Source organism: Trichechus manatus, unplaced genomic scaffold (assembly GCF_000243295.1).
Source record: "Trichechus manatus latirostris isolate Lorelei unplaced genomic scaffold, TriManLat1.0 scaffold00086, whole genome shotgun sequence".
Classification (NCBI taxonomy): Eukaryota; Metazoa; Chordata; class Mammalia; order Sirenia; family Trichechidae; genus Trichechus; species Trichechus manatus.
The window spans coordinates 7,629,060-7,643,295 of record NW_004444022.1 but is presented as its reverse complement, the minus strand read 5'-3'; the positions used below and the strand labels follow the sequence as shown (position 1 = coordinate 7,643,295).

Genomic DNA, 14,236 nt, shown 5'->3' with positions numbered 1-14,236 from the left:
ATTGAGAGTTTTTATCAGGAATGGCTGTTGGACTTTGTCAAATGCCTTTTCTTTCTGCATCAATTGAGATGATCATGTGATTCTTTTCTTTCCTCCAATTTATGTGGTGGATTACGTTGATTGACTTTCTAATGTTGAACCATCCTTGCATACCTGGTATGAATCCTACGTGGTCGTGGTGTATGATTTTTTTGATATGATGCTGAATTCTATTGGCTAGAATTTTGTTGAGAATTTTTGTGTCTATATTCATGAGTGATATTGGTCTGTAATTTTCTTTTTTTATGGTGTCTTTGCCTGGTTTTGGTATCAGGGTTATGCTGGCTTCATATGATGAATTTGGAAGTGTCGCTTCCTTTTCTGCTGAAATAATTTGAATAGTACTGGTGTAAGCTCTTCTCTGAATGTTTGGTAGAATTTTCCAGTGAAGCCATCTGGGCTAGGACTTTTTGTTTGTTGGGAGTTTTTTTTTTTTATTTCATTTTCCATCTCTTCTCTTGTTATGGGTCTGTTCATATTTCAACATCTCTTTGTGTTAGTTTGGGTAGGTAGTGTATTTCTAGAAATATGTCCGTTTCCCCGAGGTTTTCAAATTTGTTGGAATATAGTTTTTCATAATACTCTGTTATAATCCTTTTTATTTCATTTGGGTCTCTTGTAATGTCCCCCATTTCATTTCTTATTTGGGTTGTTTGCATCCTCTCCTGTTTTTTGTTTGTCAGTCCGGCCAGTGGTTTGTCGATTTTGTTGATTCTTTCAAAGAACCAACTTTTGGTTTTTGTTGATTCTTTCTATTGTTTTTCTATTCTCTATTTCATTTATTTCTGCTCTGATCTTTATTATTTCCTTTCTTCTGGTGCCTGTGGGCTTCTTTTGCTGTTCTGTTTCTATTTGTTTGAGTTGTGTAGTTAATGTTTTGATTTTGTCCCGTTATTCTTTTTTGATGTGTGCATCTATTGGTATAAATTGTCCTCTGACGTCTGCCTTTGCTGTATCCCAATGGTTTTGGTATTATGTGTTTTCATTCTCATTTGATTCTAGGAATTTTTTGATTCCATCTCTGATTTCTTCTGTTACCCAGTGGTTTGTAAGCAGGGTGTTATTCAGTTTCCATGTAATTGATTTTTTTTCGTTGCTCTTCCTGTTGTTAACTTCTACCTTGATGGCATTGTGGTCAGAGAAGATACTTGTTAGTATCTCAGTGTTTTGGATTTTGTTGAGGGTTGCTCTGTGGCCTGAGATGTGGTTATTCTGGGGAACGTTCCATGTGCATTGGAAAAGAATGTGTACTTCGCAGTTGGTAGGTGGAGTGTTCTGTATATGTCTACAGGTCAAGTTGGCTGATTGTGCCTTTTAGGTCTTCTGTATCTTTGTTGAGTTTCTTTCTAGATGTTCTGCCCTTTACTGAGAGTGGTGTGTTGAAGTCTCCTGCTATTCTTGTGGAACTGTCAATTTCTCTTTTCAGTGCTATTAGAGTTTGTTTTGTGTATTTTGGAGCCCTTTCATTGGGTGCATAGATGTTTATTATGGTTATATCTTCATGCAGGATCATCTCTAATCAAGATATAGTGCCCTTCTTTTTTCTTTTTGGTGGATTTTGTTTTAAAGTATATTTTATTTGAGATTAGTATTGCCACTCCTACTCTTTTTTGGTAGTTGTTTGCTTGATATATTTTTTTCCATCCTTTGAATTTTAATAAATTTATGTCTTTGTTTCTAAGGTATGTCTCTTGTAGACAGCATTTTGATGGGTCCTGTTTTTTTATCCATTCTGTCACTGTCTCTTTGTGGGTGCATTTAGGCCATTTACATTCAGTGTAATTATTGATAGGTGTGCGTTTACTGCTGTCATTTTGTAGTGCTTTTTTTTTTTTTGGTGGTACTGATGTTTTCTTTGTTCCTCTTATTCTCCTGTGCTGAATTCCTTTTGTTTGTGGATTTTTTTTCTTTTCCTTTGTTATTGTAGATTTTGTTTGTACTGAGACTTTATGTTTCTTCTTTATTTTGATGAGTAGGTTTGCTAATTTTCTTTGTGGTTACTTTGAAATTTACCCTTACCTTCCTGTGTCTGAACCAGTCTATTACTAGTTGGTATCACCTTGCCTTACCCTCCATTGGAAGATTCTGTACCTATACCATTTATTCTGTTTTTTATTATTCTGATGTTGTCGTCATTTACAGATTAACCTCTTTGGTTCCCTGGTTCCCTGTTGTAATTCTTTTGGTTTTGGATAGGCCTTGAGAGTTCATTTCTAGGTTGGTATTTGGCTGGTTAAGATCTTAACCTCCTAGATTCAGCCTGTTGTCTGTTCTTAGACCAAAGGACTCCCTTTAATAATTCTTGTAAGTTAGGTTTGGTTTTTATGTAGTCCCTTAACTTCTGTTTATCTGGAAACGTTGTAATTTCACCATCATATCTGAATGAGAATTTTGCAGGATATGTTATTCTTGGCTGGCATTCTTTTTTCAAGGTTTTGTATACTTCATCCCATTGCCTTTTTGCCTACATGGTTTCTGTTGAATAATCTGAGCTTAGTCATATTGTTTCTCCTCTGTGTCTTTTCGTTTTTCTCTATCTGCTCTCAGGATTCTTTGTTTTCTTTGGTTTTAGCGAGTGTGATTATGATATGCCTTGGTGTTTTTCTTTTGGGGTCTATCCTGTATGGGGCGCTATGAGCTTCTTGGATGGTCAGCTTTTCATCTTTCATTATATTTGGCAAGTTTTTTGTCAGCATTTCTTCAGTGATCCTTTCTATGTTTTCTATTTTCTCCCCCTGTTCTGGAACTCCGATTACGTGGCAATTTTTGCCTTTGATTGTATCCCACATAATTCTCAGGGTTTCTTAATTTTTCTTTGTTCTTTTTTCTGTGTTTTCCTCAATCAGAATTGTATCCACGTGTTTGTCTTCAGTGTCACTGATCCTGTGTTCCGTTGTTTTAAACCTGCTCCTCAGCCCTTCTGTGACACTGTCCATTTCTGAAATCTTGTTGTTTATCTTTTGGATTTCTAATTTTTGTTTTTGTATGATTTCTAGTTGTATATTTATTTTAGCATTTTGTTCCTGTGTTTTCTTGAATTCTTCCATTTTTTTTGGTCTGTATTATCCATGAATTTGTCTGCCGTTTCCATGAATTTGTTTTTTCCTCATTTTTTGTCTGCTTTTTGCTTCAACTCTTGGATAGCTGTGAATATTAGAGATTTGAGTTCCCTATGAGGTAGGTCTTATGCATTTTCTTCTCCTGGAAACTCGTGTGGTGTTTTATCTTAGACCTCTATTGTAAGCATGCTGTCCTGCTTTTTTATATATTTTGATATTGTTTGCTGTCTTCAGGACATTCAGTAGTCATTTTCTTCGTTTACTGGTTGTGGATTTCTTTCTTCCTGCCTTTTTGTTTTATTTGGTTATGTCTGAGCAGGTGAGCTGTGCGTTGTTGTTTGCTTCTCTGTGGGCACGATACTTGTCACCTCCTTGTCCAATATGCAGGGTCAGTCATTCAGCTATGGTGCAACGGGGCATGTCCAGCTGAAGGGGAGTTGCTGGTATTGGTTGTTTGTGGCACATACTAGGCTGATAGAGAGTGCCAGGAATCAGTCTAGGGCAGGTTCCAGCAGGGGATGTGATGTTCAGCGCACGTTGCAGGTAGGCAGGAAAGAGGGATAGATTGTGATGTGTGGAGCTAAGATGGGTACGGGAAAGAGGAGAGAGAGAAGAGAGAAACAGGAGCCAGAAAGAAAGAATGAAAAGGGAGCTTGCCGTTGGAGTGAATAGATGAGAAACCGAGAAATGAAGGAAGACAAAGAGGAAAAAAGAGAAAAGAAAACAAAAATGAAAAAAGAGAAAAGAAGTGCCCCCAGGGAGCTCACCTTGGGTCTGCACAGACTGGGGAGGTACCTCCCAAGCCGCGCACTACAGCCCGGCTGGAAGGGGCTCCCATGCCGAGAAAAGAAAAAGAATAGAAACAAGCAAAGAAAACAGAACAGAACAAATCAAACAAACAAACAAAAGCCCCAGGGATCCCACCAGCGTGGCAGCTCTGGCCGGGAAGTAGTTCCACAGTCAGGTGGTATTTCAGTCTTTCCAAAAGAAGCAAAGATGGCACACGGAGCCAGGTATTTGAGATAAAGGAGGAGAAGGTGGTGAGAGATATGGAAGAAACAAACAAAAAAAAAAATGGAAAAAAGCAACACCAGCAGCCAACAGATGGCACTCATGGAGCCAGCCAGTGCGGGTGGGTGAAATCCAAGTGACACTGGGGTGAAGCCGGTGCTTCCTGGCCAAGAGACTGTGGCCGCCGCAGGAAGCAGAGGAGGCTGAGTGGGGGTGAAGAAAGGTGGGGGGTAGGAAATCATATATCGCAGGTTACCGGTTGTTCTGTGTCCTGCTGGGAGCTCCGTGAAGCTGCTTTCCCATACTCCCTGTTCACCAATCTCCGATAGGAACCCCAAGAGGAAAATCCATGCTGCCTTAGCTGAATAGCGGACCTCTGTCCGTATTTCTTCCCGCTCTCTGTTCTCTGTCAGTTTCTTATTGCATTCAGTGCTTGGCTGAGTTCTTTATCTCTTCATTTGATGCTTAGGGTTCCAGGATTGACGTTTGACTCTGTTTGACCTAGTTTTTCGGGTCTTTGCTGTGGAGGGACAGTGTGGTGCTTCTGTCTATAGCGCCATGTTGCCTGGAAGTCCCTGAAATATTTTGTATACCTCTCTTCACCCTCCTAATTTTTATTTATTCTTCCAGTCCCAGCATAAATTTCACTTCCTTGAGGAAGTCTTACGTGAGACTCCCAGAATAGGTTAAGTTACCTTTAAAGCTTTCTGTACTTTTCTCTCTTTGGACTTACTGCAATTATAATTAGTTGTAATTACTTGGGTGAAACCGTCGATCATCTCTCTCCCCCACTAAAGTGTAAACTCTGTGAGAGCAACTGTGTCTATCTTGTTTACTTTAACATCTGACTTGAGTCCGGCTCATAGGAAGCGTGGATTGAATATTCTTTGAATGGACTGAATGACTGAATGAATACCTTTCAACAAAATGGAATAATAGCAAACAGTAAAACAAATATGTTTTTTTGTAGCGTTTCATTTAGATAGAAGAAATTCACCACCAAATAGTTTGACACCATGCCTAAAGATTCGAAATATGTTTGATCCAGTTATGTAAGTATTATAATCAAGAGTATGTGTAATTTTTATTTAGAATATTTAATTGAAAATGTATGATACTCCTGTAATGCTATGTCTATAATTAAAAATCTGTTTTCCTTCTGAATCTCTTAACTACATAAAGTGTTATGTTTTTTTCTTCTGTTTTGTTAAATTCCAAGCAAAGGTTTGGCTCTAAGACACAGATGTATAATGATTTATAAAGTCTTTGTACTTATTGTGAATCTTCATAGCAGATAGATGCTTGAGACAAATTAACGTGTACTATTTCAGAAATTTCCTGTCCATATAATTACAGTAACACATGCTACCCAGAGAATAGCACAGTGAAACGTTAGTGCATTAGCAGCCTAAAACTTTACATATAAGCTGTAATAATTTTTAGAATGAGCTTCCTAGAGGTCACTGCGTATCTGTCCAGTGATGTGAAAGGTCAAATTCTGGTTCTTTTTTTTTTAAATCCTGATAGTAGAAATTGCATTATATATAAAATATCCATAAGTCTCATCCGATAACTCATTTATTTCAAGAAATAATTGATGTAATGAAATTCTAAGTAAGTGACAGCAAAATTGGAAATGTAGGGAATCACTGTCAGTACACGCACACATGCGTGCATGCTCACACACATCTACGCACATTACCATCCCTTTTGCAGAGATAGAACTAATTAGTTCTATGGTGATCCCTATATTGGGAATCTTACCTCATGTGTTTAGGGATTAGGAGACCAATACCAGTCCAGTCTTGTGTTACCTAAGATAAAGATTCACGATTTAAAGTAAAACTGTCCTTCCCCTTGCCTACCATCTATGTCTCACAAATAAGACCAATATGCATTACTGCATCCGGAAATCCTACAGCTCTCATAATCGTAAGATGACTATTTGTGCAAATGATTCTCTTGTATCACTCTTCCATTATTAAGAAAAAGAGAAACTCAGAATACAGTATTTAGAATTTTCCTTAGGTTTAGGAATTTGAAAATGTCAATAAAAAAATATTCAACTTTCGTAAGTTCACTAGAACTCATTAAAAATGCTTAACGCTGGAAGGAAAAAGAAACAACTGCATATACATAGGATTCTAAACATAAAATAATTCGACACATCTGCTCTGCTGTGGTAAGCTAATCCTTCATTGCCTCAGCTCTGTGTCGCTCTTACACTGGAAAATGAGGGAAGAACTAGGACTAAATGTATTTTTAATCCATCTACTGCTAGTCAACAAGCATTTATTACTACTAATTTTCACAATATTTTTAAACTGTCTTAATACTAATAGGATATATATGTTGCATGGGACAATAAAGTCTTTTTGAGTAGGAATATGGTCAATGATTTTTGTTTTCATTAATTTTTAGGGAAATAGGGGATCATTGGCATTTGGCAATTCAAGAAGCAATTTTAGAAAAATGCAGTGATAATGATGGCATTGTTCATATTGCAGTAGACAGAAATTCACGTGAGGTAAAGTAACTTTTAGTATTGAATTCTACTTTTCGCGTTTGTTGCTGTTAAACTAAGACTTTCTTTTTTTTTTTTTTTTTGTCACAGGGTTGTGTATATGTTAAATGTCTGTCTCCAGAATATGCTGGAAAGGCTTTTAAGGCATTGCATGGCTCTTGGTTTGATGGTAAGAAATTTGAATTCTATAAACATTTTGAAAAGATAAATTATGGCTTGTTAAACTATATCACATTTTAAATTAAAGAATTTTAGATTCACATTTTTATTTTTTTTTTTGCATTTTGTGTTCATGTGTCTTTTACCACAGTTTATTTTCTACAAATATCAAGCATATTTTTACAGATCTAAAATATTATTTTTATCTTACAACAGGGAAATTGGTTACAGTAAAATATTTACGACTAGATAGATATCATCATCGCTTTCCCCAAGCTCTAACTTGCAACACTCCCTTGAAGCCATCAAATAAACATATGAACTCTATGTCTCATCTTCGTCTTCGGACTGGCCTAGTCAATTCTCAAGGAGGTTCCTGAAAAGACTTTCTACTACTCCTAGGACTGTTATTTACAATAGGAAAATTCCTGTTTGGCTTCCTGTCTTCCTTTTTAAATGCTTTTTGTATGTAATATTTTTATTGATGAATAGCTCTGTTTGGACGTTCCAGAAATCTTAAGGTTCCAGAGGGACTTGGCAGTGAGGCAGTAATGCTGAGTAGATAGAATAATTGTTTCATTCAGTTTTTGGAGCTCCGTTAAGCCAGTGCATTTAAAGTTTTGCATGAGGAACATTGACTTTATTAAACATTTCAGATGTGGTGGTTGTATTTTTCCACCAAGAAATGTTGGGATAACCACACAAAAGCATGGCGAAGAGGCTTCTCGTATTCCATAATTTCCTGTGAATGTTGTGAGTTTTTGTATACAGTCAACTGCATAGTTCCTTACAGGCTTATGTGGTAAAACTGTTAATTTCCCAATTTAACCTTAGGTTTCTATTGCTTTTAAGAGATTCATTTGCTGTAGTTAGAATATGGGAAAATTAATTTGAGTTTAGTGATTGCATATAAGTGTAAGGGGATGTACATGTACTTAAACTGGCTTTTGTATATATGTATAAATGCTGGTGGTGGCGAAAGTAGTTTTGTGAGGATGTCTGCATTAAAGCAGTAAAATAAGCTTCCTATTTTATTCATAATCTAATGTGTATGTATATATGTGTATATGTGTGTATGTATATATATATGTATGTATGTGTATATGTATACGCGCACACACACACACACATATATATATACATATGGCTGTATTATAACATAGATCAAACAGCCAACCACCTGGAAGTATTAGATACAAGTTTAAAACATCTTTTATACGTTTTATATAAAAATGTCTGAGTATGATTTTGTGTGAAAGTTCTGATACCAGTTGTAATGGATTCAAATTTATGTGAGCAATAAAGAAGCAATTGGCAGATATTGGAAAAATATTTTGTGAGAAGCTGTATTTATTATAAATACTAGGGCTGTGACATAGTACCATTGGGATTAAGTCATTTTCCCACTATTTATAATTTAATGAAATGTTAGCACCTCTGTTGTATGTCAAGTTTAGAGCAGGGCATATTGTTGCAGCAAAATGTGGATTTGACAAATTGTATTTGCAGTTTTGGGTCATGAAAGTTTGCAATATAGTAAATGCTCAAGTGACCATTGGCTTTGTGCCTCAGTATTTGTTTCAGTAAAGTTGCTTTATTACTGTTTATGATTTCAGATTAAAATAGTTGCTGAGCAAAGTTTACTTGTAATCTAACAATTGGCTCTTTTTTTTTTTTTTTTTTAATAACCTGTTGATAACCATTGTCAGTCCAAATAAGTATGTAAAACAGTTGAAATTGTACCAATTCTGATTTTGTTTAAAGCTCAGTTTCCTTTTTGTTTTATTGTATATGGGTTGGGTTTGCAGCATGAACTTGCACAGATAATGCACGTTTTCTGGTTAAGTAAACATGATGCACACTATTCTGTAACAGAAAACCCTATTGTGCCTTACCTATGTGCTTTTGTGGGCACCATGTTTATGAAGAATAAAAAATGATTTGTTATCTGAAGAGAATAAATTTTAAATTCTCAGTTTATGTCTCAGATGCTAAAGTGTGAAATATAAATATATAATATATAAACTAACCAATATTTCTGTATTTTATGTGCATCATAGTGATTTATCTGAGCTTAGTGACCCCATCTTGTGACCTTTTGCAAGAGTGAATGTAAAAAATAGCAGTGGCATTTTAAAAGGTCGCCTTTTGATGCAGATGCATCATTTTCTTGCTTCTAAAATATATTTCATGTAAACATTGTACATTTATTATTGTAATATATACTATTATGTAGCTTATTTTACCTAAAACTGTTATGCCGACCAAGATCCCTGCCTGCAAGACAGATGGGAATGTGTATAATAACTAGATATTTGAGAAGTTCCGAAGTTTGATGTAATCTGTTACTTGTCCTGTTTGAAAAAAAGGAAAAAATTCTAATTAAAAATTTATTAGGGTTTTTTTTAATGCGTCTTGGCTTTTTAAAAACTTTTTAAGTGCCCTGTGTCTTTATTTATTTTTTTACTGGTGAAAATAGGTGCTTTTATTTTAAATATCTCCTGTATTTGGGAATCTGTGAATAAATGTGTGCTTATAAAGATGAATGAGGACCCTAAAGCTAATTTGAACCATCCTTTCCTCAACTTACATTTCTTTATGAAAATGCCTTCGTCCAGCTGTCAAGTGTTTGGATCAGTGTTACTCAAATTGGGGCAAGAACGTAAATCAGCTGTATCACTAAACAATATTTAGTTCCACCGGACATTTTTTCATAGCAACACTTCCTCAAAAAAGGGAGCAATTCTTTTTTTTAAATTGTGCTTTAAGTGAAAGTTCACAGCTCAAGTTAGTTTCTCATACAAAAATTTATACACATATTGTTATGTGACCGTAGTTACTATCCCTATAATGTAACAGCACACTCCTCCTTTCCACCCCAGATTTCCCCTGTCCATTCAACCAGCTCCTGTCCCTTTCTGACTTCTCATCTTGCCTCTGTACAGGAGCTGCCTGTTTGGTCTCCTGTATCTACTTGAACTAAGCAGCACACTCTTCACGAGTTATCATTTTATGTCTTATAGTCCAGTCTAATCTTTGTCTGAAGAGTTGGCTTCGGGAATGGTTTTAGTTCTGGGTTAACAGTACGGGGGCCATACCTTCTGGGGTTCTTCCAGTCTCAGACCATTAAGCCTGATCTTTTTACTAGAATTTGAGTTCTTCACCCCACTTTTCTCCTGCTCTGTCAGGGACTCTCTGTTGTGTTCCCTGTCAGGACGGTCATTGGTGGTAGCCAGGCCCTTTCTGTCTCTTGGGCTGATATTTTCCTTGTGGCTTTGGTGTTCTTCATTCTCCTTTGCTCCAGGTAGGTTGGGACCAATTAACGCATCATAGATGGCCACTTAATAGCTTTTAGAACCCCAGACGCTACTCACCAAAGTGGGATGCAGAACATTTTAATAAACTTTGTTATGCCAATTGACCTAGATGTCCCCTGAAACCATGGTCCCCAGAGCCCTGCCCCTGCTACTCTGTCTCTCAAAGTATTTGGTTGTATTCAGGAAACTTCTTAGCTTTTGGTTTAGTCCAGTTGTGCTGACTTCTCCTGTATTGTGTGTTGTCCTTCCTTTCACCTAAGATAATTCTTGTCTACTATCTAGTTAGTGAAGACCCCTCTCCCTCCCTCCCCACCCTCGTAACCATCAAAGAATGTTTTCTTCTGTATTTAAACCTTTTCTTGAATTCTTATAATAGTGGTCTCGTACATATTTGTCCTTTTGCGACTGACTAATTTCACTCAGCGTAATGCCTTCCAGATTCATCCCTGTTATAAGATGTTTCACGGATTCATCGTTGTTCTTTATCACTGCGTAGTATTCCATTGTGTGGCTATTCTATAATTTGTTTATCCATTCATCCGTTGATGGACACCTAGGTTGTTTCCATCTTTTTGCTATCGTTCAACAGTGCTGCAATGACCATGAAATATATATATCTATTTGTGTGATGGCTGTTATTTCTTTAGGATACATTCCAAGGAGTGGGACTGCTGGATCGTATGGTGCTTCTATTTCTAGCTTTTTAAGGAAGTGCCAAATTGATTTCCAAAGTGGTTGTACCATTTTGCATTCCCACCAACAGTGTATAAGTATTCCAGTTTCTCCACAACCTTTCCGACATTTATTATTTTGTGTTTTTTGGATTAATGCTAGCCTTGTTGGGGTGAGATGGTATTTCCTTGTAGTTTTGATTGCATTTCTCTTTGTATCCATGAGCATGGTGTGTTTTTCCATTTATATAGATCCCTTTGGGTTTCATGCAGTAGTGTTTTGTAGTTTTCTTAGTGTAAGTCTTTTACATCCCTGCTCAGATTTATTCCTAAGTATTTTATCTTCTTGGGGGCTATTGTAAATGGTATTGGTTGGTGATTTCCTCTTGGAAGTTCTCTTTGTTGATGTAGAGGAATCCAACTGATTTTTGCATGTTTATGTTGTATCCTGATACTTTGCTGAAATCTTCTAGTAGGTTTCTTGTGTATTCTTTGGGGATTTCTGTGTATAACATCATATTATCTGCAAATAGGGGTACATTTACTTCTTCCTTACCAATTTGGATGCCCTTTATTTCCTTTTCTAGCCTAATTGCTCTGGCTAGGACCTCCAGCACAATATTGTATAATAGTGGTGATAAAGGCATCCTTGTCTGGTTCCTGTTCTCAAGGGGAATGCTTTCCGACTCTCCATTTAGGATGATATTTGCTTTTGGCTTTGTATAAATGCCCTTTATTATGCTGAGGAATTTCCCTTCTATTCCTGTTTTGGGAAGCAATTCTTTTATGTTCTGGCTCAAACTCCTTATCTCATCATGAACCAATAACAAACTGTTCATGGGTTTGCTACTTTGAGTCTTTCTGGGTTAGATTTTTTTTTTGATGGTTTGAGTCAAAAGGCTTGCTTAGTCAGTCAGTTGGTAGCTTTTGTTGATTGATGACAAATTCCAGGCTCTGTTATTTGTTAGGAATGCAAAGAAGAAAAAAGCATGGCCTGATCCTCAAATGATCACAATCTAGAGCAGGAACACAGAGCGAGTAAATTATGACATAGAGAAATACACAGAGGGAACTTTGAGAGTACAGAAAGGTACCTTATGCATCTTAATAGAAGGAGAAGACCCCAGGGCTGACTTTGTGGATGAAGTAACAGTTGAGCCATATTTTTATTCAGTTTAACATTTATTATTAAGCACCTATTAATCAAATAGGTATGATAAACATTGCTTTTCCCTAGAGCTTTCAGGGGAGCTTCCTTTCTTGTGATGAGCTTATAAAAATCAGTGTGTGGAACCTGTGTTATTATAAAATCCATTTTCATACTCATTGGTGTGTAGTTTCATGAATATCTTGTAAATATTGAAGCCTGATTTTGGACTTTAATATATTATCCTTGTATTCACTGTTTGGATGGCAAGTTGTAATTTCCCCTGAACAATGTTTTAATGTGTCATGTGCCCAGAATATTTCCTTTAATACGATTTACCGTGTAGTTCATTCCCTGATAACATCACATTACTGTAGGTCACCTACATGGCCTCTTCACCCTTTTTTCCTAGACTTATCTTGGCAAGTCACTCCTTCCAGATGACTCAACAGAGCATGCCAAATCAAGCAGAATTTTGCCAGCTGCTCTTTTGGAAAAGATACTCAAGAACAGGTACTTAGAATTGAAAATATTTAGGAAACAGAAGTCGTGGTTTAAAGAAACTGAATGTCCAGGATGCTCATTCTCTTGGCCTAGATAGCATGACTAGCTACTACCTTTAAGCCCTAGTGGGAAAACGTTATGGCTAGAAATGCATCTTGATGGTAGGTTTTTAGCCCTAAGAAACTCTACTACAGCCAGCAGGGTAGACTTTTGTTGATTTTAAAACCAGTAGAACCTGTGTACTTAGGAGATTTACTTTTTCTTCTACAGATAAACATTGGAAATCTGCACACGCTCCTGAAATTGGAGGGAGGGCAATCTAGGCATATAGAATACATGAACAAAGACAGATGAGAAACAACCCACTGCATGCATAAACTACAAGCAGTTTCTTATGGTTGCGTCACTGCGGACAAGGTAGTAAATATAGACGGGAAGGTAGGCAGTGGTCAGATCCTGGAAGGCTTTGTAGTATGAATTTGGATATTGGCTGTTAAAAAGAGTTCAGATGAGAAATGGATGATAGATTTGTTGTGATGAAGAATGGAGACAAGATTTGAAGAATAGGAGATAAAATGGGAAGGACTTGATAACTAATTGGATATTTGAAAGAGAAGATGGTGGTGTCTCATTTTCTAGCATGGGAGATCAAACCCCAACATTTAGAGAATAGGTGATGTCTTAATTCTAGTTCTGCTGTATACAAATAATACAAATGGGTAGCTTTTAAAAAACAGGTTTGTTTTCTCACAGTTCTGGAGGCTAAAAGTCCCAATTAGATGGGAACAGTGAAGGTATGAATCATATCATTATTCAAACACAGAATCATCCAGCAGAGTGGATGAGGGGTCAGATTAGACATTTTCTCTGACTGAATTTACTCCAATTCTATTTTAATATTAGGTGTTTAATATTAGGTATCAATATGATATTAGTCTTCAACTTCTAGTTGTTAATACTCCTTTATATGTTAGTACTCCTCTTTTTATTTGTTAATGTGCCTAGATAAATTCCAGGTGGAATAAAGAGTTGAGAAATAAAGTCATAAAATATAACTACAAGAAAAATCAGGGAAAACTTAATGTGATATATGGCTGAGCACAAAAACAAAGAAACCACAAAGAAAAAATGCTATATGTTTGGTAATATTAAAGTATGTAAGAAAATTCCGAGAACAAATTAAATGACAAATAAGGAAATGGAAAAATAATAGTAGCATATATTATTTGCAATAATCTAAAAAATTATTCTTACAAAGACTAGCATCCCAATAAAAAAATAGTCAAATGACATCAGGAGATGATTCACAAAGAGCTGCAAATGGCCAACAAATATATGAAACATTCAGCCCTAGAAATAAATGCAAATTAATCAGCAACTGAGAAATTATTTTTGCATATAAAGTTTGATAGATTTGGCTTGAGTTTGGGGAAAATAGGCCCCTTATATAATGCCAGGGTTTTGTTTATTGTTGTAGTTCAAGTGAAAGTTTTCATTTCTAGTTAGTCTCTTATACAAAAATTTATACATACATTGTTGGCTGACCCTAATTGCTCTCCCTATACTGTGACAGCACACTCCTCCTTTCTACCCCTGATTCCCCATGTCCATTCAACCAGCTCCTAACCCTCTCTGCCTTCTCATCTCACCTCCGGACAGAAGCTGCCCGTTTAGTCTCATGTATCTACTTGAGCTAAGAAGCACACTCTTCAAGAGTATCATTTTATGCCCCACAGTCCAGTCCAATCTGTGTCTGAAGAGTTGGCCTCGGGAATTGTTTTAGTTCTGGTAGCTGATAGAGAATC

At 36.5% G+C, this 14,236-nt stretch overlaps 1 protein-coding gene across 3 annotated transcripts in view; it reads left to right on the top strand.

Moving 5' to 3' along the window:
• LEMD3 (LEM domain containing 3) overlaps window positions 1-13,993 on the top strand; it is a 90,926-nt gene extending 76,933 nt beyond the window's left edge. For 2 of the 3 annotated variants that reach the window (XM_023736102.1, XM_004381546.3), the window contains 4 exons: window positions 5,080-5,161; window positions 6,531-6,636; window positions 6,724-6,802; window positions 7,009-9,195. In XM_023736102.1, coding sequence (XP_023591870.1) covers window positions 5,080-5,161; window positions 6,531-6,636; window positions 6,724-6,802; window positions 7,009-7,172 — 431 coding nt within the window. In that variant the 3' untranslated portion in view covers window positions 7,173-9,195. Of the gene's footprint in view, window positions 1-5,079; window positions 5,162-6,530; window positions 6,637-6,723; window positions 6,803-7,008; window positions 9,196-12,339 lie in introns of those variants that run through there. The other variant, XM_023736103.1, reaches the window with a different exon arrangement.
• Window positions 13,994-14,236: the final 243 nt, after the last annotated feature.